This window comes from Hylobates moloch, unplaced genomic scaffold (assembly GCF_009828535.3).
Source record: "Hylobates moloch isolate HMO894 unplaced genomic scaffold, HMol_V3 SCAFFOLD_3, whole genome shotgun sequence".
In the NCBI taxonomy this organism is placed as follows: Eukaryota; Metazoa; Chordata; class Mammalia; order Primates; family Hylobatidae; genus Hylobates; species Hylobates moloch.
Genome location: NW_026652278.1, coordinates 88,113,224 through 88,141,096, shown reverse-complemented (window position 1 = coordinate 88,141,096; position 27,873 = coordinate 88,113,224). Strand labels below are relative to the sequence as shown.

The 27,873-nt window shown below is 39.2% G+C and overlaps 1 protein-coding gene and 1 pseudogene across 1 annotated transcript in view; both read left to right on the top strand.

Moving 5' to 3' along the window:
- Window positions 1–85: 85 nt before the first annotated feature.
- ZNF248 (zinc finger protein 248) overlaps window positions 86–27,873 on the top strand; it is a 76,751-nt gene continuing 48,963 nt past the window's right edge. Inside the window, exons 1-2 of the mRNA XM_058437024.1 lie at window positions 86–1,995; window positions 26,142–26,252. Coding sequence (XP_058293007.1) covers window positions 86–1,612 — 1,527 coding nt within the window. The 3' untranslated portion in view covers window positions 1,613–1,995; window positions 26,142–26,252. The remainder of the gene's footprint in view (window positions 1,996–26,141; window positions 26,253–27,873) is intronic.
- On the top strand, window positions 13,043–15,332 carry LOC116461470 (serine/threonine-protein kinase tousled-like 2; annotated as a pseudogene).

Sequence of the window (27,873 nt, the reverse complement as noted above, 5' to 3'; positions counted from 1 at the left end):
TGAATTTAAAACAAAAGAATTGACTGTATGATAGGGCATTTGTGTAAAAGTCCAATTCCATCAGAAATGTATTAAGATTCATAAGATGTGGTTATTTTTCTCATTTCTAGAAAGGAAATGGAAAGTTGATGACGTGTTAGAGAGCAGCCAGGAAAATGAAGATGACCATTTTTGGGAGCTTCTATTCCACAACAACAAAACAGTAAGTGTAGAAAATGGAGATAGAGGAAGGAAAACTTTCAATTTGGGCACAGACCCTGTTTCTTTAAGAAATTATCACTATAAAATATGTGACTCATGTGAAATGAGTTTGAAAAATATTTCGGGCTTAATTATTAGTAAAAAGAACTGTTCCAGAAAGAAGCCTGATGAGTTTAATGTATGTGAGAAATTGCTCCTTGATATTAGGCATGAGAAAATCCCTATTGGAGAGAAGTCTTATAAATATGATCAAAAAAGGAATGCCATTAATTATCAGCAGGATCTCAGTCAGCCAAGTTTTGGCCAATCTTTTGAGTATAATAAAAATGGACAAGGCTTCCGTGATGAGGCAGCATTTTTTACAAATAAGAGATCTCAGATAGGAGAGACAGTCTGTAAATATAACGAATGTGGAAGAACCTTCATTGAAAGTTTAAAGCTCAATATATCTCAAAGAACTCATTTGGAAATGGAGCCATATGGATGCAGTATTTGTGGGAAGTCCTTCTGTATGAATTTAAGGTTTGGACATCAGAGAGCTCTTACAAAGGACAATCCTTACGAATATAATGAATATGGGGAAATCTTCTGTGACAATTCAGCTTTCATTATCCATCAGGGAGCTTACACAAGAAAGATTTTCCGTGAATATAAAGTGAGTGACAAAACCTGGGAAAAGTCAACTCTCTTAAAACATCAGATAGTACACATGGGGGGAAAGTCTTATGATTACAATGAAAATGGGAGTAATTTCAGCAAGAAGTCACATCTTACCCAGCTTCGGAGAGCTCACACAGGAGAAAAAACCTTTGAATGTGGTGAATGTGGGAAAACCTTCTGGGAGAAGTCAAACCTCACTCAACATCAGAGAACACACACAGGAGAGAAGCCCTATGAATGTACTGAATGTGGGAAAGCCTTTTGCCAGAAACCACACCTGACCAACCATCAGCGAACACATACAGGAGAAAAACCCTATGAATGTAAGCAATGTGGAAAAACATTCTGCGTGAAGTCAAACCTCACTGAACATCAGAGAACACACACGGGGGAGAAGCCCTATGAATGTAATGCATGTGGGAAATCCTTCTGCCACAGATCAGCCCTCACCGTCCATCAGAGAACACACACAGGGGAGAAACCCTTTATATGTAATGAATGTGGAAAATCCTTCTGTGTGAAGTCAAACCTCATTGTACATCAAAGAACTCACACTGGGGAGAAACCATATAAGTGTAATGAATGTGGGAAAACCTTCTGTGAAAAATCAGCTCTCACTAAACATCAGAGGACTCACACAGGGGAGAAGCCATATGAGTGTAATGCATGTGGGAAGACCTTTAGTCAGAGGTCAGTGCTCACCAAACATCAGAGAATTCACACGAGGGTGAAAGCTCTTTCAACATCCTGAATGATAGAAGCCTTCGTACACTTGTGAAATTGGTTATACAGTTTCAAAAAAGGAGATCAGAGAAAGCCAAAGAATGTCAGAAATTTGTAGAAAATGACTTCTTGCTTGAATATGTAAAAGCTTTCAAGAAAAATTAAAACTTTTCATTAGAAAATTTGTACTGAGGGGAATTCTATTCATCTAAGTAATATGGTGAAAATATTTATCTAGAATTTATGTTGTTTAGTGTTATATTCCAGACATGATACCAAAATTTTATTGCAAATATAATGGACAATATTCATTTATACCCATATTCACAGTGGAATCTGAAGCTTATAAAAGTTGAATGACAGCAGCGTTAAACATATATGTGAAGAGTCCCCGATGTTTGTAGACCTTATGTGAGTATGCTAATATAATAAATTTGAGTATGCTTGATTTGTATATTGGAACTCAACATGATTGTGAGGGAAAATACGTACCCTTAATTGAGTAACTACTATGGTATGTGTTAATATTTTCCACACTAAATACCATTGGTGTCTTTATAGGTTGATATAATTATATATGTGTATGTACATATGTTTGTGTGTATATTTAAATATATTTCTACACACATAAATATAGTGATGTGCTAGTATAACCTCATACTGACTTAAAAGTTCTGATTGTTAAATTTTAAGGAATTTTGTGAGCCAGTTATTAAAAACAGTCATTATTTAAAATATGTAAACTTACAGTTAAATTAAAAACAAAGGTAATAAATACTCAGCACTCATCACTTCTTAATTACATTGTTACATTTCACTATTACCTTTGTTGTTTCACTTATTTAATCTGTATGATGAAAATACGGTATAATAGTGTGCACTGCACATCTGTCTCTTCCCAGCTCCACATTCAGTGCTGTCTTGGTAGCTTGGACTTAGTGGAAGTGTTTACACCATGGAAATTGACAAACTACAAATCAGGGTTTTAATTTTCTCAGAGAACCTGCTGTCAAATATTTACAGCACATCACTGTGTATATATGAAAACATATTTGGCAATACAAACTGCATACCCCTTCTATTTCCTGACATAAATAAATGGCTATGGCCATTTACAGCTGAACCGCGTCTTCAAGAAAGAAGCCAAAACTATTTCTGTGAGGTTTTTAACTACCTCTGAATCCGTCCTACTCTAAATACTACCGGAGTCTCTTTGTAGGTTGGCCAGTATATGTTTTTAGTGAAATATTATTTCACAAAGAACTATATCACATACCTTTCCTCTGACTGTTTCCTGGCATATATGCATGAATATGGCCATTATTGAACTATCACTTCAGTAAAAAAGTTAAACAGTACTTTTCTGAGGTTTTTCAGCTACCTCTGGGTCATTCTGTAATGTAAATGCTGTTAATAAGAATGGTTTTTACATAAATTATGCAAAGGTTAACAAGCAGTAATACTGCACTCCTCAAAAAGTGGTGGTATGTAATGAAAGGCCCTTTTCATGCCCTTGATATTTCATTGTGTATCTGTTTAGGCATGGTCTGTGTAACACTAGTTCTGCATATTAGTATTTTAGAGTGTCTCTGCCTCCCTTGTCCTGTTGTTTCTTTTGCCCCCTTGGAACACACTGGCCAGCAGTTCTAAGAGACACTGCCCACGTGATGGCCATTCCCTACTTCATCCTTGCTGAGCTAAATTTTATATTTTTGTGCCTCCTTCTCCCAGATGACTTAGGTCGTAAGTCCGGATTAGTCAAAGCTAATCATAGAAGTTCTATTTTAATGATTTTGTTGGGGTGAACTTGGGAGCAATGAGATGTTTGGGAAGTATTGTGTAGTACTTCTGGGAAAGATCTCCTTGATACAACATTGTCATGACATGAGAAGAGACTCTTTCTGCTGGGCTTTTTCACGTCTGTAATATGGTATTGGCTTCTGTTTGTATCTCTGAAGGGCAGTAGCCTGAAGATAACAGTGCACAAGGTGGGAAAAGCCAGGTCAGAGGTGACGTTGCCGAGCTACTCTGCTCTCTGTACCTGCTCTCTACTGGGACTTCGTATAACCCTCAATAACTGTTTTTTATTTGGTCTTAGGGCTGTCTGATACTTAGAGCTGAAGGCATTCCAGCTGACACAGGAATATTTTTCTAAGTGTTAATGTTGTATATGGTAATTAGGGGGAAGAATTGTTTCTTTTGACAAGTTAATATAGGGATGGCTGTTTGTATCAGCCATGGTTCTTTCTGGTGGAAAACAGAGTTCTCCAACTAAAAACATTTTAATGGCAGACTGATTACAGTGGTATGGACCAGAAACAAGGGACACTGAAACACCCAGAGACTTGTATCAGCAGGAAGCCATTGCCATTCTGAGCCTTGAAGGGCAAGGATGGAAACAGTGTTACCACAGCCCAGTAAGAACTGCTGTCATGGAGAAGGGGCCACCTTATAAGAGACATCATTACTACCAGAACTGTGGTGCCAAGTTGCTGGTGCCTCTCTTTGGAGAAACCAACCAGATATATCTGCTGGAGAGCCCAGGTGGGCACAGAGAAGGGTGGAGAGAGAATCTGGGAAGAGAAATGGAGAATAAGCAGCACAATATTTTTCATTTCTGTAAATTCCTATGTAGAAGGCTCAGTGTTAGAAATAAAGTTACTCTACTAGTTGCAAGTTAAGTGTTTCCATTTGTTCTGCTTTCTTATTGGCATAAGTAAACTCCCTTTGGAACCAGCAGATATCTCTCACCTTCAACATGTCTGAAGCAGACATTACATTAAATTACATTATTCATACGTCCCTGTGGTGTTTCTTATTGTATGTGGTGTAAGGTAAGCAGCTCTGTATTCTTCCAAATAAATAGCCAGTTGTCCCTGCACTGTTTGATTAATTCACCCTTTCTTGTGTTAATTTGATACATTTTTATTATGTACTTAAATATGTGTTACGACCCTATTGCTTTTGACTGCTCAATGCAACTTTTCTGTATTCTTCTAGTAATAGAACCTGTCATTGTGATCGGGGGTGATATTTACCCCAATCCTGGCTCCACAGAGTACTGTGTCTTCATGTCCTCCACATTTGTATTGATCCAGAAATGATAGTTTGTTATAAAATAGGCCAGTGACAAGCCATCCTAGAATATTTTTATTGGGAGGTCACTGTAGACCAGAGAGTTTGTGTCGTTATTGCTTCCAGCAGTCACATTGAGAAAGTACATTTGCTCTGTAATCTATTGAAAGTCAGTCCGTAACACAAAAATGAAAAAAGAAAAGAAGATGGCTATGATAAGCGCCATAAAGAAAAATCAAAATAGGAAAAGTTGTCAGATACAAGGTTTGATTTTAGATAGGATGGAGAGGGAAAGACCTCACAGAGCAGGCTACATTGAGGGAGGAGTGATGTGGATAATATCTCAAAGAAGAGTGTGTGTTCACATGTGTGTATCTAACACATGCATGTAAACCAACAACTTAAGATTCTGTTTCGTGAGCCCCTTACCCTAATTACCTGTAATGTACTTTGATATTTTCTCTTATACTACATTCTATTAAAAGAAATACTTTTTCCCATACACTAAACTGATCTCACAATCAACAGTTTATCCCCCAGTGCATTCATGTTTAAACCAGGATGAGAATTGCTCGGTCATAGATTTGTGATTTCTGAAATGACTAATCACTCCCAGTGCCGGAAATAGTTTTCTGATAAACTCCTAAGAGCCTGTTTTTGGAATTGGGCCTACTTTCTGTCTTGAAATTGCCCTCCTCTGGTCTAGTGGGCCCTGTCACTTCACACCCTACCTGTATTTAGCAGGGAAACGTGGAACTGTTGCTTCTGGGAGGGTTCAGCCCATGGGTATCCTTGATGCCTTCAACCCCTACCCCTGTTTGCTTCTGGCAACCAGAGACTGTGGCTGTGACTGCTCTGGATCCTTTCATCATATCTCTCCTTTTCTGAGGAAGACTTACCTATTCCCATTCCTGTTTTTCCACTGAGTCTTCATCTGTCACCCAGTGACTGGACACTGCACACTCAACCTCCTCTCTTTATCTGAGGAACTCCAACTCCCTTTTCCCAACCTACCACTTTTCTCAGATCTTGCATTCCCAGGCTTCTCTTTCAGACAACAAAGAACCAATGTCTTCTCCTAGACAGCATTTACGAAGAGCAAGGTCTCAGATACTTCGGGAGGTGAGAACTGATGACTGATATGAAGCTATCCCATGTTTGGAGTCCACACTTTGGTATGGCCAATACTCTGTGTTATTGGTTTCTTTATCTACAGAATGGGGTAGTTATCCTCTCTACAAAAGTGGGCCTTACCCATAAGCTTGCTTTCAGTAACAGCCAAAAATTCTCCCTTTACTGATCCCCTAAAGGAAGCTCAAGACCTCAGAAGAGTTCAGAATTTCTTCAACTCAGACCCCTAGTAAAGGCTTGCCCTATTGTCATGGATCTCTGATAACATCCCTTAAAACAGAAAACGAACTTGGAGAAGCTTGGCAGCCATGACTGGTGCCCATGACATAGTGGGACTTCCTTAGCTTTCTCAGGTCTAGATTCCCCTATGCTGATGTCTGCACCAGCTGCCATTACTGGGAGAATAAATACTCTTTGGCATTTGACAGATGAGTTTTCTTCAACCCACCTCACCCACATATTGGTTCACTTCCCTAAAGTAACTTGGTTTTTAGTTCTGTCTGGGCCTTTTTCCATGCAGTGTAACCAATATATATGTGCCTGTAGAGAATTTATACTGGAGTTTTATGGGCATTTGAGTATTACAAATCAAGAAATATGGTCAGAATATTAATCAAATGCTAGAATACATACAAAATTTTAAGAGATTTGTTGCCTGGAATTAGATCCAGGCATGGCTGGAGAGTTTTAAGTTGTATTTTTAATTGCTTCTAAAGAGAAATAAATAGTAGTATTAGCTCATCCACAGGAAATTAACTGTAGATGAATTGATACTACTATTATGTATGGTTTTTAGTTTTCTCAGATGATTTGGTGATTTGTACAGATATTATTGTTATGTTATTACAGTTAAAAATATTTTAAAGTTCCTATGGAAATGTTACCTAAGTTTTCAAACTGGTAATGTTAGTGGTAGTGATGAAAAACGTACCTGAACATCAATAACTTCAGAAGAACAGTCAGATGCTATCAAAGGCTGTGAAAAACTTTAACCATGAAACAACATGGAGTTAGTTTAGTAGGTAATGATGAGGAAATAATACTCAGAAAATAGACATTAAAATCACTGACATGACTACCACAGAAGTCATAGGGTTACACTCTCTGAAAATGTGTTTTTTTCACTTATTTATATGAGAAAATTAGTGGGGAAAGTAGTACTTTCCGTTTTCTGTGTGTTGTGATAGTTTTGTCACGGGCTTTTGGTTTATTTTACTTCTTATATTTCAGTGTCATTTCAGGATACACACACACACACTTACACAATGGAAGTATAATATATATGGTGAGCTCATTTACAATACACGATTAACAGTTTTCCATGTTAGTTTTTCTACCCTTACCGGATCATTTTTATGACTACTTAAAATTTCTCTGATGGATCAACAATATTTTATCTACACCCTGTCAATGGCTCACTTTTAGGTAGCTTCCCATATTTTTACTCTTACAAATGAACATTATGGAGGAACACCTTTGAGCATATACCTTTCTACACTTCTCCAAGTTTTCTCTCTCTCTCCTCCCCCTTTTTTTTTCACCTGCACAGACACACGGCAACCAAGTTGTCATCTTCAAATTAATTTATCAGAGTCTACTCTCTGGTTAATAGGGGTGAGTTTATTTTCAGTTCTAATGAAACTGACCCCAGGAAGTCTGTATGGATTTCATTCCCATTCAAAGTTTGGAAATGTGACGGCTGGGTGGGGTGGCTCATGCCTGTAATCCCAGCACTTTGGGAGGCCGAGGTGGGAAGAATGCTTGAGCCTAGGAGTTCAAGACCAGCCTGGGCAATATGGTGAAACCCTGTCTCTACAGAAAATATAAAAAATTAGCCGGGTGTGGTGGTGCACACTCTATAATCTCAGTTACTTCGGAGGCTGAGGTGGGAGAATCACCTAAGCCTGGGAAGTTTAGGCTGCAGTGAGCTGTGATTGTGTCACTGCACTCTAGCCTAGGTGGCAGAGTAAGTCCCTGTCTCAAAAACAAAAGAAAAAATTTGGAAATGTGGGCCCACCATTGTCACAGTGGTGCCGTTCTTTTTTTTAGTTAAAAAAATTCCAACCTTACTAATAGAACATGATAAAATATTTCTTAAACATTTTAGTTTCTAAATTTTCTACAGACATTTAACAATTTAAAAATATTGATTACCCCTCACTTTCTTAATGTTGGCTTATATCACTAGGCTCACTTTAATTGAGGTGCTCATCATTTTATAATAGCTAGTCATGGAAGATTATTGTTTTCTTGGTTTATGTGCTCTTACAAATCTAAGTACATAGTGTACCTTTTTACAGGAACAATGGAAACTATTGCTTTTTTCACTTTATGAACAACATATCAACAGGATAGTCTTTCTCATTTTGGGAGGTGTACTTTAAAATTTGTCTATGGGGATTTTTAAGTTTTCAAATTACTTCAAGCTTTTAAGTAATTTTGGCTGGGTGTGGTGGCTCATGCCTGTAATCCCAGCACTTTGGGAGGCCAAGGTGGGCGGATCACAAGGTCAGGAGATCGAGACCATCGTGGCTAACACGGTGAAACCCCATCTCTACTAAAAAAAAAAAAAAAAATTAGCGGGGCATGGTGGTGGGCACCTATAGTCCCAGCTACTCAGGAGACTGAGGCAGGAGAATGGTGTGAATCCGGGAGGTGGAGCTCACCATGAGCCGAGATTGCACCACTGCACTCCAGCCGGGGCGACAGAGGGAGACTCCTTCTCAAATAAAACAAAAAAAAAGCTTTTAAATAATTTTTTGCCTCTGCAATTGGTATGCAGTCTTAACATTAAGATTATAAATGCTCATTATAATTTTTAAATGCTTTGGTAGTTTAAATTTTATATTTCCATGTGAAGTATATTTATTATGTGAGGTAAACATTTACATGTACCATGTGATCTACAGAGAGAACCACTTACCCCAACACCATTTATTAAATAGGCCTGTTTCTCTCTACTTTGAAATGTCATTGTGATAGTTAATTTTATATATCAACTTAACTGGGTCATGGGGTGCCCAGATGCTTGGTTTAACATTTTTCTGGGTATATCTGTGAGGGGGTATTGGTTGAGATTAACATTTAAATCAGTAGACTAAGTAAAGCAGATGAGGGTGGGTGGGACTCATCCAATTGATTGAAGGCCTAAATAGAACAAAAATGCCAACACTCATGAGTAAGAATTCCTACCAGTGACCTTCAAACTGAACATCAGCTTTTTCCTGCCTTTAGACTCAATTGAAACATTAGCTTTTCCTGGGTCTTGAGCCTTCAGACTAGAATAACACTCTCAGTCCTCCTGGGCCTTGAGTTTGCTAACTCAACCTGCAGATCTTGGGACTTGCTAGCCTCCATAATCAGGTGAGCCAATTCCTAATCATAAAGCTCTTTCTATATATACATCTTCTTATTGGTTCCATTTTTCTGGAAAACTGACATGGCCACCATTGTCATATACTGAATTCTTACATGATCTTAGGCCTTTACATATTTTTTTTTCAGACTCTAAAATACTTTGTTTATTCTAGCCATTAAAGATGCATCTTTGCCCTGGTATGGTGGCTCATGCCTGTAATCCTAGCAATTTGGGAGGCTGAGGTGGGTGGATCACCTTAGGTCAGGAGTTCGAGACCAGCTTGGCCAACATGGTGAAACTTTCTCTCTATTAAAAATACAAAAATTAGCCAGGCGTGGTGGCACGTGCCTGTAGTCCTAGGTACTCAGGAGGCTAAGATACAAGAATCGCTTAAACCCAGGAGATGGAGGTTGCAGTGAGCCAAGATCGTGCCACTGCACTCCAGCCTGGGCGATAGAGCGAGACTGTCTCAAAAAACAACAACAACAACAACAACAAAAATCAATCAATGAAGTCGCATCTCTAGTTAAGCTTTAGTCTGTATCTTCACAAAATTCTTGACGCCCCTCATTATTTCACATAAAATTTACATTTGTTTTAGCAGCAGTACAAAAGATTTGAAAATACAGAACATTGTTGAGAATTTGTTTGGAATGTTGTGACATAATGCGCTTCTTTTTTTGTTAAAAAAAAAGATTAGTTCCTGTTATTTGTTTTTGTTTTTTTTTTTTTGAGACAGAGTCTCTCTCTGTCACCAGGCTGGAGTGCAGTGGCGCAATCTCGGATCACTGCAAACTCTGCCTCCCAAGTTCAAGCAATTCTTCTGCCTCAGCCTCCTGAGTAGCTGGGACTACAGGCATGTGCCACCATGCCAAGCTAATTTTTGTATTTTTAGTAGAGACGGGGCTTTACCATGTTGGGCAGGATGGTCTTGATCCCTTGACCTCATGATTGGCCCACCTCGGCCTCCCAAAGTGCTGGGATTACAGGTGTGAGCCACCACTCCCGGCCACTATTTGCATTTTGTAAGCTGTCATTCAGTAAAGTTTTAGAGTTTCCTTAACATAGCCTGCACATTTAATTCTGTATGTTTTTTAGAACATGTAAACATCTTGACCAAGTTTTATAGTTTCCTTCACATAGACCACACATTTATTTAATTCTAGATATTTTTTAGAACATGTAAACATCTTGATCAGGCTTTTCTAACCTATGGCCCATGGGCTGCATGTTGCCCAGGATGACTTTGAATGCAGCCCAACACAAATTTGTAAATTTTCTTAAAACATTATGAGCTTTTTTGTGTGTTATTTTTATTTTAGCTCATCACCTATTGTTAGTATTAATGTATCTTATATGTGGCCAAAGACATTTCTTTCTTCCATTGTGGCCCACAGAAGACAAAAGATTGGACACCTCTGATCAAGATTGGACACCCCTGATCGTGACTGTATTATTATAATGAATATAATGGAGACATTTTATTAATATGTATTTAATAAATATATATTTACCACTGAAGATTCTCATGGTACACAGTTCAGTGAAGAGACTATCACAAAGCATCATGCCCTTTGTAAAAATGTCAGACTTTGCACTTAAAGTGAACTGAGAGGATGAATCATTTCTTTTAGATTATGTTTTCTGAATTTTTTTTCATTTTTGTTTATATGTAATTTTTCCAAGTTGATATATTTTGCAACCTTGGAAAAAAACAGTCATGGAGATGACACTTTAATTGTTGGTCTCATTTTCAGCTTTATTTAAATGTTTTTTTTCTGTGTTCACAAGTGAAATGGATACACAGTTTGTGGTAGCTTTCTATGTAGACACAGGCTGTTATTTAAGACCACTCCAGACGATGTCCTTTGTGATTGTGAAGGGGCAAGGCCTCCAGGGAGAGGAGATTAATTTGAGCAGCACCAACTTATTACAACTTTTGGAATGATTGCTACCGAGTGTCTACAGTGGCTCATGGGATGCTAAATTCATCAATGTGATGAGTGGGGCCTCTGACGACACCGGGAGGGGAAGGCATAGCCCCTTATGTGGGGCTTATATTGTCTCTAGCCTCTGAGGGAGCTTATTACTGAGGCTCCAGTCTTTAGCTTTTATCCTTTGGAGAACTGGTTCTGGGCATAGAACTGGTTCTGGGCAGAGAACTGGAAAGGAAGTTTGTGCACTTTGGAATTGGAATTGGTTTGAGGGGAGTTCAGTGGTATTTGGTAGTTAGAGAGAAAAGAAGGTGAGATTAGCTTATAGTAGGTGGGATCCAAAACTCCAAATGACTGTCATTGGAATCCATTAGCGTCTTGTGTTTTCAAGCCTGTCCTGGATGTAGGTAAAGGCCTTTGAGGATAGGCTGTGCTCCAGGGTCAAGGTTGAAGAGGGAGTAAGGGTAGGGACTGGGACTGAGCAGTGGGTTGGCTGTGGTTGCCTTTGTTGCTTTCTTTGAGGAAAGCTCTCTGTGTAAGTGGCCAGGTATGTTCAGTAAAATGTGCAGGCCTTAATTCCAGAAGAACTGCCCCTCTGCAGCTTTCTGTACTGCGGAGTGAGGCTCTTGAATGTGATTGAAGAGTTGTTAAAGGCTGTCGTGTAAGAGCTGAACTGAGGGGTGTGAGCGGTCCATAGTAAAGCACGCTGTTGAAGAGCATGGAGTTTGAAGTCAGTGAGGCCTCCATTTACATCCACCACACTTAACAAATATGTGACTGGACAGGTAATTTAACTACTGAAAACCTCAGTTTCTTCCTCTCTAAATGCGAATGGCAGTACTACCTACTTTGTGGGGTTATTCTGAGAGTTAAGTAAGATAACCAAGGAAATCCTAAATATATTCATCCAACCAATAGGTGTAAGTCATTTTTATAGTTGCTTAGGAGTTATTTCTAAATGAAACAGACAAAACTCTGTGCTTTTATAGAACTTATTTTCTAGTGGGGCAATAAATATAAAAAGTTACCATGACTTCCACAATGGCAGCATGAGGACCTCTGTAGACCTACTTCTCAGTGAAGTGAGCATAACTGATTAAAATTATGTAGGTCTTTGGGATCCCAGAGCACCTTTAGTCCCAGGAGATGCTCTGCCAGCCAGAAATGATGGAAGAATTGCATAGCCTGGACCCACGACGGCAGGAATTATTGGAGGCCAGGTTTACTAGAGTAGGTGTTAGTAAGGAAAACTAGAAAAGAGGAAAAAACAATAAATATGCAAGAAGAAATAAATACATTGCAAAACAGAAGAATGGGAAATATTCAAGAGTTGGAAAATCAGGAAACAAAAGGCAAAATGAAGGCGAGTACATCAGATTTAACAAAAGGGACCACTTAATAGTGAGTCTTCCAACCAGAGATTGTGCAGCGTGGGATCCTTGAGTGATAAAGAAGTAGAGACTCCCGAGAAAAAGAATGACCAGCAAAAGCAGAAAAGAAAAGCTGAACCACATGAAACTAGCCAAGGGAAAGTCACTGCTAAGGGACATAAAATCAGTGATTACTTTTTTTTTTTTTTTTTTTTTGAGACGGAGTCTCGCTCTGTCGCCCAGGCTGGAGTGCAGTGGCGCAATCTCGGCTCACTGCAACCTCCGCCTCCCGGGTTCACGCCATTCTCCTGCCTCAGCCTCTCCGAGTAGCTGGGACTACAGGCGCCCGCCACCACGCCCGGCTAATTTTTTATTTGTATTTTTAGTAGAGATGGGGTTTCACCGTGGTCTCGATCTCCTGACCTCGTGATCCGCCCGCCTCGGCCTCCCAAAGTGCTGGGATTACAAGCGTGAGCCACCGCGCCCGGCCCAGTGATTACCTTGAGTTTGCTGGGGGAAGCGGGCCAGGAACCAGCCCTGGCAGAAGTGTTCCACCAGTTGCACAATCCTCACCACAACATTCCTTATCCAATCCCTTACTGTGACAAGTAGAACAGCCCCTCTGTGGTTTAGATGGCAGTGCTGCAAAGGAGGTGATGGAGGAGCAGTCTGCTCTGCCAACAGCCTCATGTCAGCAACGCTAACAAAACCTTGGCTTGACCCAGAGCAGCTGGCAAAAAGGGGAGCTGGCCTCTGCTTCACTTCTGTTTCAGCTCAGCAAAACAGTCCCTCATCTACGGGATCTGGCAACACAGAGCATTCCTGCAGCTCCCAAAAACAGATCTCCATCTGGCACAGACAGACCCAGTCTGACCTCACAATAGAAAAAATATCTGCACTAGAAAACAGTAAGAATTCTGACTTAAGAAGGAGGGAAGAATAGATGATTTATTAAGAGCCAACTGTGATTTGACACAGCAGATTGATGAACAGCAAAAGATGCTACAGAGATACAAGGATGATTAAATAGATGTGTGACAATGAGCAAGAAAGTCCTTGTAGAAAAAACAAAAAGAGAAGATGGCATGTAGAGATAAGAGCATGCAAGACCACTTGAGATTGGGCCACTTTACTACTGTCTGACATGGGGCCTCGTTTACTGAACAATGGGCAGATGGTTATGCTTTTCAGAATCTTATCAAGCATCAGGAAAGGATAAATTCAGAGAGGGAAGAGATAGAAAGACAACGGAAAATGTTAGCAAAGCGGAAACCTCCTGCCATGGGTCAGGACCCTCCTGCAACCAATGAGCAGAAACAGTGGAAAAGCAAGACCAATAGAGCTGAAAATGAAACGTTAACATTAGCAGAATACCATGAACAAGAAGACATCTTCAAACTCTGGTTAGCTCATCTTAAAAAGGAGGAAGCAGAGATCCAGGCAGAGCTGGAAAGGCTAGAAAGGGTTAGAAATCTACGTATCAAGGAACTAAAAAGGATACATAATGAAGATAACTCACAATTTAAAGATCATCCAATGCTAAATGACAGATATTTGTTGTTACATCTTTTGGGTAGAGGAGGTTTCAGTGAAGTTTACAAGGCATTTGAACTAACAGAGCAAAGATACATAGCTGTGAAAATTCACCAGTTAAATAAAAACTGGAGAGATGAGAAAAAGGAGAATTACCACAAGCATGCATGTAGGGAATACTGGATTCATAAAGAACTGGATCATCCCGGAATAATTAAGCTGTATGATTACTTTTCACTGGATACTGACTCGTTTTGTACAGTGTTAGAATACTGTGAGGGAAATGATCTAAACTTCTATCTGAAACAGCACAAATTAATGTCAGAGAAAGAGGCCTGGTCCATTATCATGCAGATTGTGAATGCTTTAAAGTACTTAAATAAAATAAAACCTCCCATCATAACACTATGACCTCAAACCAGGGAATATTCTTTTAGTAAATGGTACAGCGTGTGGAGAGAGAAAAATTATAGAGCTTGGTCTTTCAAAGATCGTGGATGATGATAGCTACAATTCAGTGGGTGGCATGGAGCTGACATCACAAAGTGCTGGTACTTATTGCAATTTACCACCAGAGTTTTGTGGTTGAGAAAGAACCACCAAAGATCTCAAAGTTGATGTGTAGTCAGTGGGTGTGATCTTCTATCATTGTCTTTCTGGAGGGAAGCCTTTTGGCCATAACCGGTCTCAGCAAGACATCCTACAAGAGAATACTATTCTTAAAGCTGCGGAAGTGCATTTCCCACCAAAACGAGTAGTAACACCTGAAGCCAAGGCGTTTATTCGATGATGTTTGGCCTACCGACAGGAGGACTGCATTGATGCCCAGCAACTGGCCTGTGACCCCCTACTTGCTGCATCATATCCGAAAATTGGTCTCTGTGAGTAGCCCTGCTGGAGCTGCTATTGCATCAACTTCTGGGGTGTCCAATAGCTGTTCTTCAAATTGAGACTGACTCCAAGGCCACGAACTGTTCAACACACACAAAGTGGACAAATGGCATTTAGCAGCAGGTTTGGAACGTAGATAATCTGAATGGATCTGATGAAACCTGAACCAGGTGCTTATTTTCTTGCTTTTTTCCCATCCATTGAGCATGACAGCACGGATTCTCTTTAAGGAGAAACCATGGGCAGCTCCGGCCAGGCCTCATAGGAAAAGGCCCTGCACGAGGTTCTGATGTTAATGGCCACTGTGTGTGGCTGCTCTGAGTGAGGAAAAAATTAAAAAGAAAAACTGGTTCCATGTACTGTGAACTTGAAAACATGCAGACTCAGGGGGGTCTCTGATGCAATGCTTCAGATGAAGAATGTGGACTTGAAAATACAGACAAGATGGCCGGGCACGGTGGCTCACGCCTGTAATCCCAGCACTTTGGGAGGCCGAGGCAGGCAATCACAAGGTCAGGCTAACATGGTGAAACCCTGTCTCTACTAAAAATACAAAAAATTAGCCAGGCGTGGTGGCGGGCACCTATAGTCCCAGCTACTCGGGAGGCTGAGGCAGGAGAATGGCGTGAACCTGAGAAGTGGAGCTTGCAGTGAGCCGAGATCACACCACTGCACTCCAGCCTGGGCGACAGAGTGACACTCTGTCTCAAAAAAAAAAAATACAGACTAGGCTAGTCCAGTGTCTATATTTAAACTTGTTCTTTTAATAAAGTTTAGGTAACATATTCTAAAAAGTTTGTAGCCCAAAGGCTCAGCTGGGGATGGTGTTTGACTTCGGAGGAAAAAAAATGCTTTGCCTATTAAAGGCACTAGAGTTAGTGTTTTATCCCTAAATTTAATTTTTAAAAACATGCAGCTTTCGTCTCCCCTTTTTTATTTTTGAAAGAATACATTTGTTCGTAAAGTGAAACCCGTATTAGGAAGTACGTGGCAATGTTCATTCCAATCAGATGCAGCTTTCTCTGCTGTCTGGTCTCCTATTTGCAATTGCTTCCCTCGTCTCAGTAGGGAAAAAATTCAGTGGGAGTACTGAGATGTGTGGGTTTTTGCCATTGGACAAAGAATGACGTTAGAAGACTGCAGCTTGGAGTCTCTCTAGGTTTTCAACTATTTCTTCACAATTTGAACACTTGACGGTTGTCCCTTTTAATTTATTTGAAGTGCTATTTTTTTAAAAAAATAAAGGTTCATCCATGCAAAAAAAAGAAAATTATATAGGTCTTTGGAAGTGGTTCTTAGGGCATACAGCAACTAAGCACTACTTATTCAAGAAAATCTACTAAAAGTCATTAGGAACAGTGAGAGTCTGTGGTATTTGAACCACAACCAGTGCCCTCCCGTCTTCCTCCCAGGTCAATATGACAAACTCTAAGTGTGTGCAGCCAAGAAAACAGCTCCCTTGCCTCCCAGCTCCCATTTGAGGGCAGTGGAATCTACACGGGAGGGGCAGGCTGCTAGTATTTCATCTCCTGCAAGTTGTTTAAGAGGCTAAATTGCAAGTCAGTACAGCTGAGGAGAAATCCCGGCCTCCCTTCCACACAGACACTATTCACATGACACAGTCTCTATCTCACGCATGGTGTCCTGAAAATATAGGGGCCCAGTTACCCTTACTTTGACTCAGTAGGGTGGAGGTTCCAAGCCAGAAGAGGAAAGCCAAGAAGACCAGCACCCTCCTACCCTCCCTACCCAGCACCCTTCTCCTAAAACATGGGTGCTAGAAATAATCATTCCACTCTTTCCACCTTAGCCTCTGGGGCATGGCTCAGAGATTTCACCAAGTGGGGAAAACAATTCATAAAATCAAGAGGTCAAAAGCTCTGATAATGAACTGACCTTATTTGAATGAGTGTACAGGAAAGGTCAAATCTAAGGGCACTCAAAAACGAGATTTTGATGAAAAACAAGAAGAAGCTGACAGCTTCAGTGAGAGTTCCAAGCTAAACATAGGCCACATGTTTACCAGAGGTGAACCAATGAAAGACAACTAATAATAGGCCCCCCTGGTGTCAGAACAAACCTCCAATACTGACCTCAGAAGCTGTTCCTGTAGGAAGGCTTGTGCGGCAAATTGTGATTACATGTGGTTAATTTTAGCCCTGAGCATGGTAGTGGCTACCCATCACCCACCCCCAGCAGCTTTGTATGTGTTCCTGAAGCAGCTTGCTGAAGCCAGGATAGGCATTAAGGGCCCTGTCCTGCGAATATTGGGGAACTGTGCTCTAGTCACTGATTGCTCCTTCTGATCATGGAGGTGCAGACATGGAGGTGTAAACACAGAGATGAGCAGCTATTGTAACTCATTGCCATTGTTGCAAGCCCTTCCCCTTATTCACTGGAGAGATGCTGTTTTGATTTAATGAATTGCTTTCCCCCTGCCCCTCATCCCCTACTCTTGGCAAAATTTCTGAACCATGCCCAGAGCCTAGGTTGGAGAAAGTGAAATGGTTCTTTCTAGCACCCATGTTTTAGATGAAGTGAATTCCTGGGGATTAAAGACTTGGTGCTTTTCCCCCTCATTCCTCTCTGTCTCTCTCTCTTTTTTTTTTTTTTTTTTTCCATTATCAGAACCAGAAATGTAAGGACTGGGACCTCTAGCAACCACATATACAGAGGAATTTAGAAAGTTGCCACGCATGCCCAGGAAAAGGTCCAGGCTCAGAAATGACCTCAGAAGAGATTAAGTTTACAACTCAGGCTAATCTTTAATATGCAGATACCCTGTAACTATTTGTTTTAAGTAAATGAATGAGAACAAAAAGCCTAGCAAACCTTGGGTAATGGGGAGAATCTGATCTTCAGAGATACCACACCATAAATTTCAAATGTCCAGTTTTCAACAACAACAAAAAAATCACAAGATGAACAAAGAAACAAGAAAGTATGACTAATTGAAAGCAAAAAAGAAAAGAAACTGTCCCTGAAAAAGACCAGATTGTGGGCTTACCACACAAATTAAAAACACTGTCTTAAAGATGTTTAAAGAGCTAAAAGATAATGTGGACAAAGTCAAGAAAACTGTAAACAAAATGGAAACGTCAATAAAGATAGAGAAAACAAATTCTGGGGAGCTGAAAAGTACAATAAATTTGCTAGAGGGATTTAAAAGCATATTTGAGCAAGCAGAAGAATGAGTGAATTTGAAGATAGGGTCATTGAAATCAAATTTAAGGAACAGAAATAAAAAAGACTGAAGCTGGGCACGGTGGCTTACGACTAATCCCAGCACTTTGGGAGGCTAAGGCAGGCAGGTCACCTGAGGTTAGGAGTTTGAGACTAGCCTGGCCAACATGGTGAAACTCTTTCTCTACAAAAAATACAAAAATTAGCAATGCGTGGTGGCACATGCCTCTAGTCCCAGCTACTCGGGAGGCTGGGGTGATTGGGTCGATTGATCTCAGGAGGTCAAGTCTGCAGTGAGCCATGACTGCTCCACTGCACTCCAGCCTGGGTGACAGAACAAGACCCTGTCTCAAAAAAAGGAAGAAAGAAAATCATTGAGGAGGAAGGATATCTGCTTGAACAGGGCTTTAATGTAGAGACAGGGTTTTGCCATGTTGCCCGGACTGGTCTTGAACTCTTGGGCTCAAGCAGTCTGTCCACTTCTGCCTCCCAAAGTGTTGGGGTTACAGGCATGAGCCACTGCGCCCAGCCTAGAAATTTCTAAAGCCAAACATCTTCCTAAAACTATCAAGCCATTCTTTGCTGGCTTTAAATTCTCTAGCTTTAAATCCTTCATGATTTTTTTTTATTTTTTATTTTATTTATTTATTTTTTGCTCTAAGTTGTCATATAACTTCACTATTTCTCAAATTGCATTAGAGTCTATAGGTATGCCTTATGGCAATCCTGCAGCCACATAAAAACTGCATTTTCAATATGAGATTACAAGGTATTTTGCTAAAAGTGCAAAGTTTTTGCACCTGTGGCACAGCTGCAGTGACAGCTTCATAAATTTTCTTTTTCTACAGTGGTTCTTACACTGGATTCAATTATCTTGAAATAGTGGGTATCCACAGCTGCAGACCTCAATCTAAAGTACATATTAAGCAATCTCTGCTCCTTGGGAGCACTTCCAGCATCACTAGTGGTACTTCATATGGGTTCAATAGTGTTATTCAGTGTTTATGGAAAAGCACTAAAAATGGTGAAAAACGTGAAAACTGTAAGAGATTTCTTTTACTGTCATATGCAGTTTACTGGAGAAATGAACTGCTCACACAGAGATGATTAGCTTTACATGATATAAGCTGATACTTCAGCTCACCACAATAGCAACAGGACTTGGCTATGAAATTATTATAGTAGTATAGTATATACTACAGGTAATTTTATGCAGTTATGATTTAATACTACCTCTTCACGTCTGTTACTATTTCTCTTGACAGCTAATGGTACCATGTAGAGTCTTTATTTGTGTATGTTTTAATAAATTTTAACTTTTTATAGGAAATTTGTGTATTTCTGGATAGTAAATGATAAAATAGACTAGTATCTTCAGATATGTTATACATTTATTTCATAGCGCTTTTGCTTAATTTTTTTCAGTATTTCTAGGCCACATGGTTTATCTGCAAGTTTTTTTTCAAATTGTCACAAATCTCCAAAAACTTTTCCAATATGTTGGAAAAACTCCATATATAATAGACCCATGCAGTTTAAACCCATGTTGTTCATGGATCAACTGTATGTTGACATGAGACAAAATAGGCCTTAAATCAAAAAGGTCACAAGAGATAAGGATATTGTATGTTAATAAAAGTTCAATACAGCAAGAAGATATAACAGTAATGAACATTTATGCACCTAATAAGATAACGTCAAAATAAATGAAGTGAAAATTGCAGAACTAAAGGGAAAAATAGACAGTTCTACTATAATAGTTGGAAACTTCAATATGTCATTCCAGTAATGGATAGAACAACCAGACAGAAGGTAAGGAAACATAGGACTTAAAAACACAATAAGCCAACTTGATTGAACAGACATCTAAGTTAAATTATGTTTGCAGTTCAATCAAGGTTAAGGTTATTTTTAGGGCCTAACTGGCTTTGTCTGCTCTGGGATTATCCAGACCTGGTCTGCATTTTAAAATTTGCTTCAATACTCCCTTTTAGGATCAAGTAGTACACAACACTATATCGAACAACAACTACTACAGAATACCTATTCTTCTCAAATGCACATGAGTTATTCTCCAGGGTAAACCATATGTTCAGTCACAAATTAAGTCTCAATAGGTTTTAAAAGATAGATATTATAAAAAGTATATTCTATGACCACAACAGTATGAAGTTAGAAAATAATAATAAAAGGAAAACTGGAAAATTTATGAATTTGTGGAAATAAATAATATACCTTTAAACAATCCATGAGTAAAAGAAAAAAATCACAAGGGAAATTGAAAAATACTTAGAGATGACTGAAAACAGAAACAAAACGTACAGAAACTTATGGGATGCAGCAAAAGTTGTGCTAAAGGGGATATTTATAGCTGTAGGTGCTTACATTTAAAAAGAAGAAAAATCTCAGATCAGTTATCTAACATTACATCTTAAGGACCCAGGAAAAGAACTAACTAAAGGCTGGGAGCAGTGGCTTATGCCTGTAATCCCAGCACTTTGGGAGGCCAAGGCGGGTGAATCACTTCAAGTCAGGAGTTCAAGACCAGCCTGGCCAACATGGTGAAACCTTGTCTCTACTAAAAATACAAAAATTAGCCAGGCATGGTGGCGGGCGCCTGTAATCTCAGCTACTTAGGAGCCTGAGGTGGGAGAATCACTTGAACCTGGGAGGTGGAGGCTCCAGTGAGCCGAGATCATGCCACTGCACTCCAGTCTCAGTGACAGAACTAGACTCCATCTCAAAAAATAAAAACAAACAAGTAAATAAATAAATAGAACTAAGCTCAAAGGTATCAGAAGGAAGGAAATAAAGATTAGGGCAGAGACAACAAATTAAAGAATAGAAAAACAATAGAGAAAATCAACTAAACCAAGAATTGGTTGTTTGAAAAGATCAACAACAAAATTGACAAACCCTTAGCTAACTAGACTAAGAAAATGACTCAAACTACTAAAGTCAGAAATGAAGACAGGGATATAAATACTGATTCTACAGAAATAAAATATAAGAAAGTACTAGGAACAACTTACTACAACAAATTGGGTAACATGGGAATGGCTCAATATCTAGGAATACAATATCATTGGCATAAGTCAATACTGACTCATGAAGAAATAGAAAATTATGTAGGTACATAATTAATAAGCAGACTGAATCAGTAATCAAAAAAAACTCTTGACAAAGAAATGCCCCAGACCTGATGCCTTCCTTGGTGAATTCTACCAAACATTTAAAGACCAACTAACATTAGTCTTTTTTAGGCTCTTCCAAAAAATTAAAATGAAGGGAACACTTCCAAATTTGTTCTGTGAGGTTAGTATTACTTTCATATCACAGCCATTCGAAGATACTACATGAGAATAAAACTGCACAGTAATATCCCTTATGAACCCTAATGCAACAATCTTCAACAAATACTAGCAAACTGAGTTCAGCAGCATATTAAAAAGATTTTGTACCAGCTGGGCATGGTGGCTCCTGCCTGTAATCTCAGCATTTTGGGAGGCCAAGGCAGGTGGATCACTTGAGGCCAGGAGTTTAAGACCAGCCTGGCCAACATGGCGAAACTCTATCTCTACTAAAAATACAAAAAATTAGCCAGGTGTGGTGGGGTATGCTTGTAATCCCAGCTACTCAGGAGGCTGAGGCAGGCGAATCACTTGAACCCGGGCAGTGAAGGTTGCAGTGAGCTGAGATCACATCACTGCACTCCACTCCAGCCTGGGCGACAGAGTGAGACTCTGTCTCAGAAAAAAGAAAAGAAAAGAAAAGAAAAAATGGTTATATACCATGACCAAGCATGAATAAGAAAAAAAGGTTATATACCATGACCAAGCAGGAATTTTTTCTATTTATTTCTGTAATACAAGGATGGCTCAAAATATGAAAGCCAACTAATGTAATACATCACATTAATAGAATGGAGGGAAAAACATAATGTCAATTGATGAAGAGAAACCATTTGACATATTTCCACACTCTTTCATGATGAGCAATGCACATGTGATAAATCAACATAGAAGGAAATAGAAGGAAGCTACGTCAATGTAATAAAAACCATATATTAAAAATACACAGCTAATGTCATACTTAGGGGTAAAAGACTGAAAGTTTATATTCAGCATAATATGGAAGTTCTAGCCAGAGCAATTCGGCAATAAAAAATAAAAGGCATACAGATTGGAGAGAAGTAATTTTTTTGTGTTCTTACATGATTTTATTTGTAGAAAACCCTAAAGAGTCCATCCACTAAAAATGGTTAGAATAAATGGACTCAGCAAAGGAGCAGAATACAAAATCAACACACAAAAATCAATTGGGTTTGTATATACTAACAATAAAAAATCCTAAAAGGAAATTCAGAAAACAATTTAAGGTACTATAGCATCAAAAAAGATAAATCAAGGAGGCAAAAGACTTGTACACTGAAAACTACAAAATGTTGCTGAAATGCATTAAAGAATAAATGGAGATGTGTAAATCCGTTCATGTACATTGATAGGAAGACCTAATATTGTTAAGATATTATATAGTACTACCCAAAGCAATCTACAGCTTCAATGCGATCTCTATCAAAATACCAAAGATGTTTTTGCAGTAGTAGAAAAATATATCCAAAAACTTATATGGAATCCAAAGGGAGCCCCGATAGTCAAAATAATTTTAATAAAGAACAACATTGGAGGTCTCGCACCTCCTGCTGTCACAACTCCTGATTTCAAGAGTTATTACAAAGCTATAAATCATAATAGTGTAATAGTGTGGTGCTGCTATAAAGACAGATATGTAGAACAATGAAAAGAATAGAAAGCCAAGAGACCCTAAAAAATATGGGTAAATGGTTTTAGACAAGCATACCAAGACCATTTAATGGCAAGGGCAGTCTTAAAACAATGATGCTGGCGGGTGTGGCGGCACATACCTGTAATCCCAGCTACTCGGGAGGCTGAGACAGGAGAACCACTTGAACCTTGGAGGCAGAGTTTGCAGTGAGCAGAGACTGGGCCACTGCACTCCAGCCTGGGCGACAGAGTGAGACTCTGTCTCAAAAAAAGAAAAAAAAAATGCTGGGAAAACTGGGTATTGACATGCAAAAGAATGAAGTTGGATTTTTACCTAACACCATGTTCTCAAAGTAACTCAACATGGATTAAAGGCCTACATGTAAGAGTTAAAATTGTAAAGCTCCCAGAGGAAAACATAGGGGGAAAGCTTGATGACACTGGATTTGGTAATGATTTCTTGCATATGACACCAAAAGCACAAGCCACAAAAGAAAAAATAGACAAATTTTACTTTATCAAAATTTATAATGCTTTTATGTTTTTTAAAGGACACTATCGACAGAATGAAAAGGCAACACACAGAATGGGAAAAAATGTTTGCAAAACACATATTTGTTAAGAGATTAATATTCAGAATATATAGATAACTCCTAAAAACAACAACAAAATGAACAAATTGATTAAAAAATGGGCCAAGGACTTGAGTAGACATTAAAAAAAAAGATATTCAGATGGCCCATAAGCATATGAAAAGATATTCAACATCACTAGTTATTAAGGAAATGCATATTAAAACCACAATGAGATACCACCTACTATCAAAAGAAGGAAGGGTGGGAGAAAGAAAGGAGATAGGAATAAAAAATATCAAGTGTAGTTGAGGATGTGGAGAAGTTGAAACTCTTGTGCATTGTTGATAGGAATGTAAAATGGTACAGCTGCTATGGAAAATGGTGCATCTATTATGGCAGTTGCTCAAAAAATTAGAAATAGAATTACTATATGACCCAGCAATTCCACTTCTGAGTGTATACCCAAAATAATTGAAAGCAGATTCTGAAAGATATTTTCACACCCACGTTTATGGCAGCATTATTCACAAAAGCCAAAAAGTGAAAGCAACCCATGTGTCCATTGATCGATGAATGGATAAACAAATTGCAGTATGTTCACACAATGCAATATTGTTCAGATTGAAAGTGTTAAACAACTTTACCATCTTGCTCAACAATTCTACTCCTAGAAATATACCCAAGAGAAATGAAAACAGATACTCAAATGCTTGTACACAAATGTTCATATGTAAATGTTTGTACTGCATGTATTCATATTTGTCCTGCAAATGCAAGAATCTGAATACTGTACCATATGTATGTATACACACATATGCATATGTGTGTGTATCTATATATATAAAATATACTATTGGTGAATATTCTTAACATTGTGTAGGTAACCACCCAACACTTTTTTTAGAATGATGCAAAAAGAGTATTATTAAGTTAGAATATTTTATACAATTTCTCTATCCCAGAGAATGGCTCCATCATGCACATTGACCCAATGATCCCTTATATAGTCCTCTTACAAGAAAAACAGACATGATGAAAAATTTTGGAGAGTTTATTTGAGCAAACAGCAATTTGCAAATCAAGAAACACCAAACCAAAAGAAGCATAAGGGACAGGTTTTTACAGAGTGAATGTGGAAATAAAGTATTTGATGGGTTACAGTTGTACAGTTGCCTTATTTGGTCTATTCCATTGGAAAGTCCCTAGTTATGTAAGTTAGTTGGCTGCTTCTGATTGGTTGAGCATATATCATATATCTCTGATAACCTGCTTTAAAGTCTGCTGTGTCTGAAATTAATATGGCTATCCCCAGTTTCTTTTCATTAGTACTAGCATTCAGATATTCAATTGTACCATCATTTATTGTACAGATCATCTTTTCCTATTGAATTACACTGGCAACTCAATAGTGTACTCTCTGCCTAGGTTCAGCCCATGTGGAGAAATGGTAAATGACCTAGTGAAGAAAAAGCTAGAAATCCCAGGCAGGGCTCCTCCTCTCTAGAATTGAATTTCTGTTATCCTCATTACTTCTACCACTCTCTGACATCTTTGAAAATACAAAAAATACAACTGTTATTATTTGTCTAGTTTTTTTCTAGGTGTTGAAGTGGGAGCATTGGCCTAATACAACTTAGTAACTATATCCTTTTTTAGGAGTGGAACACAGAATGACATAATATGATTCCTTCTAAATTAAAATAAAATTGTAATGAATCGGAATTTATAAGCTGATATACAAAATAAAGTATAAATAATGTTTATTATCATTATACAATTTTAGCTATTAAAGAAGAATGAACTCCATTGCTTTAGTGCTTGTGAATGAACGATACTCTTATTTTATGGACTTGGAAACTTTGTCAATGATTGGATAACCCATCCTTGATATTAAGATTCACATTATTAATATCAGGCTGGGTGCGGTGGCTGATGCCTGTAATCCCAGCACTTTGGGCGACCCAGGCAGGGTAAATGGATCACTCTAGCCCAGGAGTTCAAGACCAGCCTGGCCAACATGGCAAGACCTTGTCTGTACAAATAATTAAAAAATGATCAGCCAGGTATGGTGGCAGGTGCCTGTAGTCCTAACTACTCGGGAGGCTGAGGTGGGAGGATCACTTGAGCCTGGGAGGTGGAGGTTGCAGTGAGCCGAGATCGCAAGACTGCACTCCAGTCTGGGTGACAGAGTGAGACCTTGTCTCAAATAAATAAATAAATAAATACATAAATAAATAAAATAAATAAGATTCACTATTATAATTCAAATAATCATTTTAATAATATATAACTATGTTTTCTACTCAGTAATTAAGTAGTAATGCTAGTTACAAGGCTGAAAAAGTATTCCTGAAAATCCTCAATTTATGAACTGAAGTTTGATGTTATAACAAGATAGATATTCAAACCACCACCCTCAGGTACAGTTAATGTAGTAGACTGCACTCTGAAATATCGCTTGAGCTGGGGAGGCGAAGGTAATCGTGAGCCAAGATCGTGCCATTGCACTCCAGCCCAGGTGACAGAGAGAGACCCTGTCTCAAAAAAAAAAAAAAAAAAAAGAAAGAAAAAGAAAAAGGAAACAAGTTTAGGGAGGTGAAGTGACTGACCCAAGATCGTATAACCAGCAGCTGCAGGAACCTAGTTTTTGAACTCTGTTCTTCATGTCTCCTTGTTCTTTTTAATTATCCACCGTGTCTAAAACCCAACATTGTTGTTCACAGCATTGAGCACTGATGTGCCTTCACAGGAAACTTGGCCCATGTGTTTCCAGGATTCTTGATGTTTCTTCTGATCTCCAGGGTCAGGAAGTATGATTGAAGTTTCTAAGCCAGGTAAGCCTTGTCCAGCATTTGTCCTTGGGGGACTTTGTTTGAATTCATGGATGGCCCAGGCCTTGATTCTCAGGGAAAGTGTGTTATCTGAAGGTCAGATTGAAGGTTCCAACTAAATTTACTTTGTCCCATTGTCCCAGCATCCTTGGAATAAAGTAGCTTTTGAGGTAATAAGGTGTAGTCCCTAAGAACCCACGTGGAAGGCCACACTTCTGATCTGAGACCTTTCAGCAGAGCCTCAGAGCAGAGTGGAAAAGGCCCGGAAAGAGCATGTCGGAACTGCCTGTTCGCTGAAGACATTCTTGGCGATCCTGTACAGTTAAGTAACACTTGGTGATGTCAGCACATGCAGAAACCATGTGCAGACTGTCCAGTGGATGGGCTTTCAGGAGGAATTAGGCTGCCAGCGTGAGCAAGGGGCAGGCAGCACAGGAGAGGACACGTCACTGCCCACTGTGAGGACTGTAAGGACACAGTCTGGGAAAGGCATCGCCCAGATAGGGAACTCATCCCTGTGCTCCTCCATCAGCCTGCTCCCTTCCTGTCTACTCACTGTCTTTGCAGCCTGTGGAGATGCATCATTGTTCCTATTCTGATGTTATGAAAGTCAGGTGACAGTGTTGTATAAAGGTCAAAAAATGGGCCTAGAAGATGTGACTTATTTAATCATTTCATTTGTTAGTGGCATACTCAGAAAATAACTCATTAGGGCTGGGCTTGGTGGCTCATGCCTGTAATCCCAGCACTCTGGGAGGCCGACGTGGGAGGTCTGCTTGAGTCCAGGAATTCAAGACCAGCCTGGGCAACATAGTGAGACCCGGTCTTTACAAAAAAAAAAAATTATCTGGCTGTGGTGGTGCACACCTGTAGTCCTCCTACTTAAGAGGCCAAGACCAGAGGATCACTTGAGCTTCAGCCCAGGAGTTTAAGGCTGCAGTGAGCTGTGAATCATGCCACTGTGTTCCAGCCTGGGCAACAGAGCCAGACCCTGTCTCAAAACAAAAAACAAAAAAGTCTAAGTGCCATCCAGTCTTAAACAATTAAGCCACATCAAGTTTTTAAAATTAAAAAGATCCTTTTGAGAAACTGCAACTGAGTTAAAATAAACAACTAAAGCACCCACATCTGTTTTCTGGAAGTGTTGAGGAGGATTTTCTAACTGAAGAGACAAGTACTATCATTAGGAAGGCTGAGAAACAGTACAGCCAGGGCATTTTTTTCCAGTGTTTTAATGACGGTGCAGTTTTTCTTTTCTGTGTTGTAATTTGCTTGATTGATTCTCTGTTGTTTTAAATTTTTCTTTTAGCCAATGGGAGGGGAACATGCATTTTTTATGAATTAGTACACTGATCTAATGAAATATTTACACTGATCTAATGAAATATTTACACTGATCTAATGAAAATTTTTACACTGATCTAATGAAAAATTACATGTCTAAACTTTTGGTGACCTGTCAGAGACAGCATGGACATGTGGGTGTTCCTCCACAGCGTCTCTCCTGTTCTTAGGGTTAAAGGGACTTTGCCCCCAGGGGCCTTGCATGCAAGTTTTCTAGGCGGGTGAGTATGCAAGCTGCATGGCAGCCAGGTTGCACAGGATCTCATTCTCTTTCCTTCTT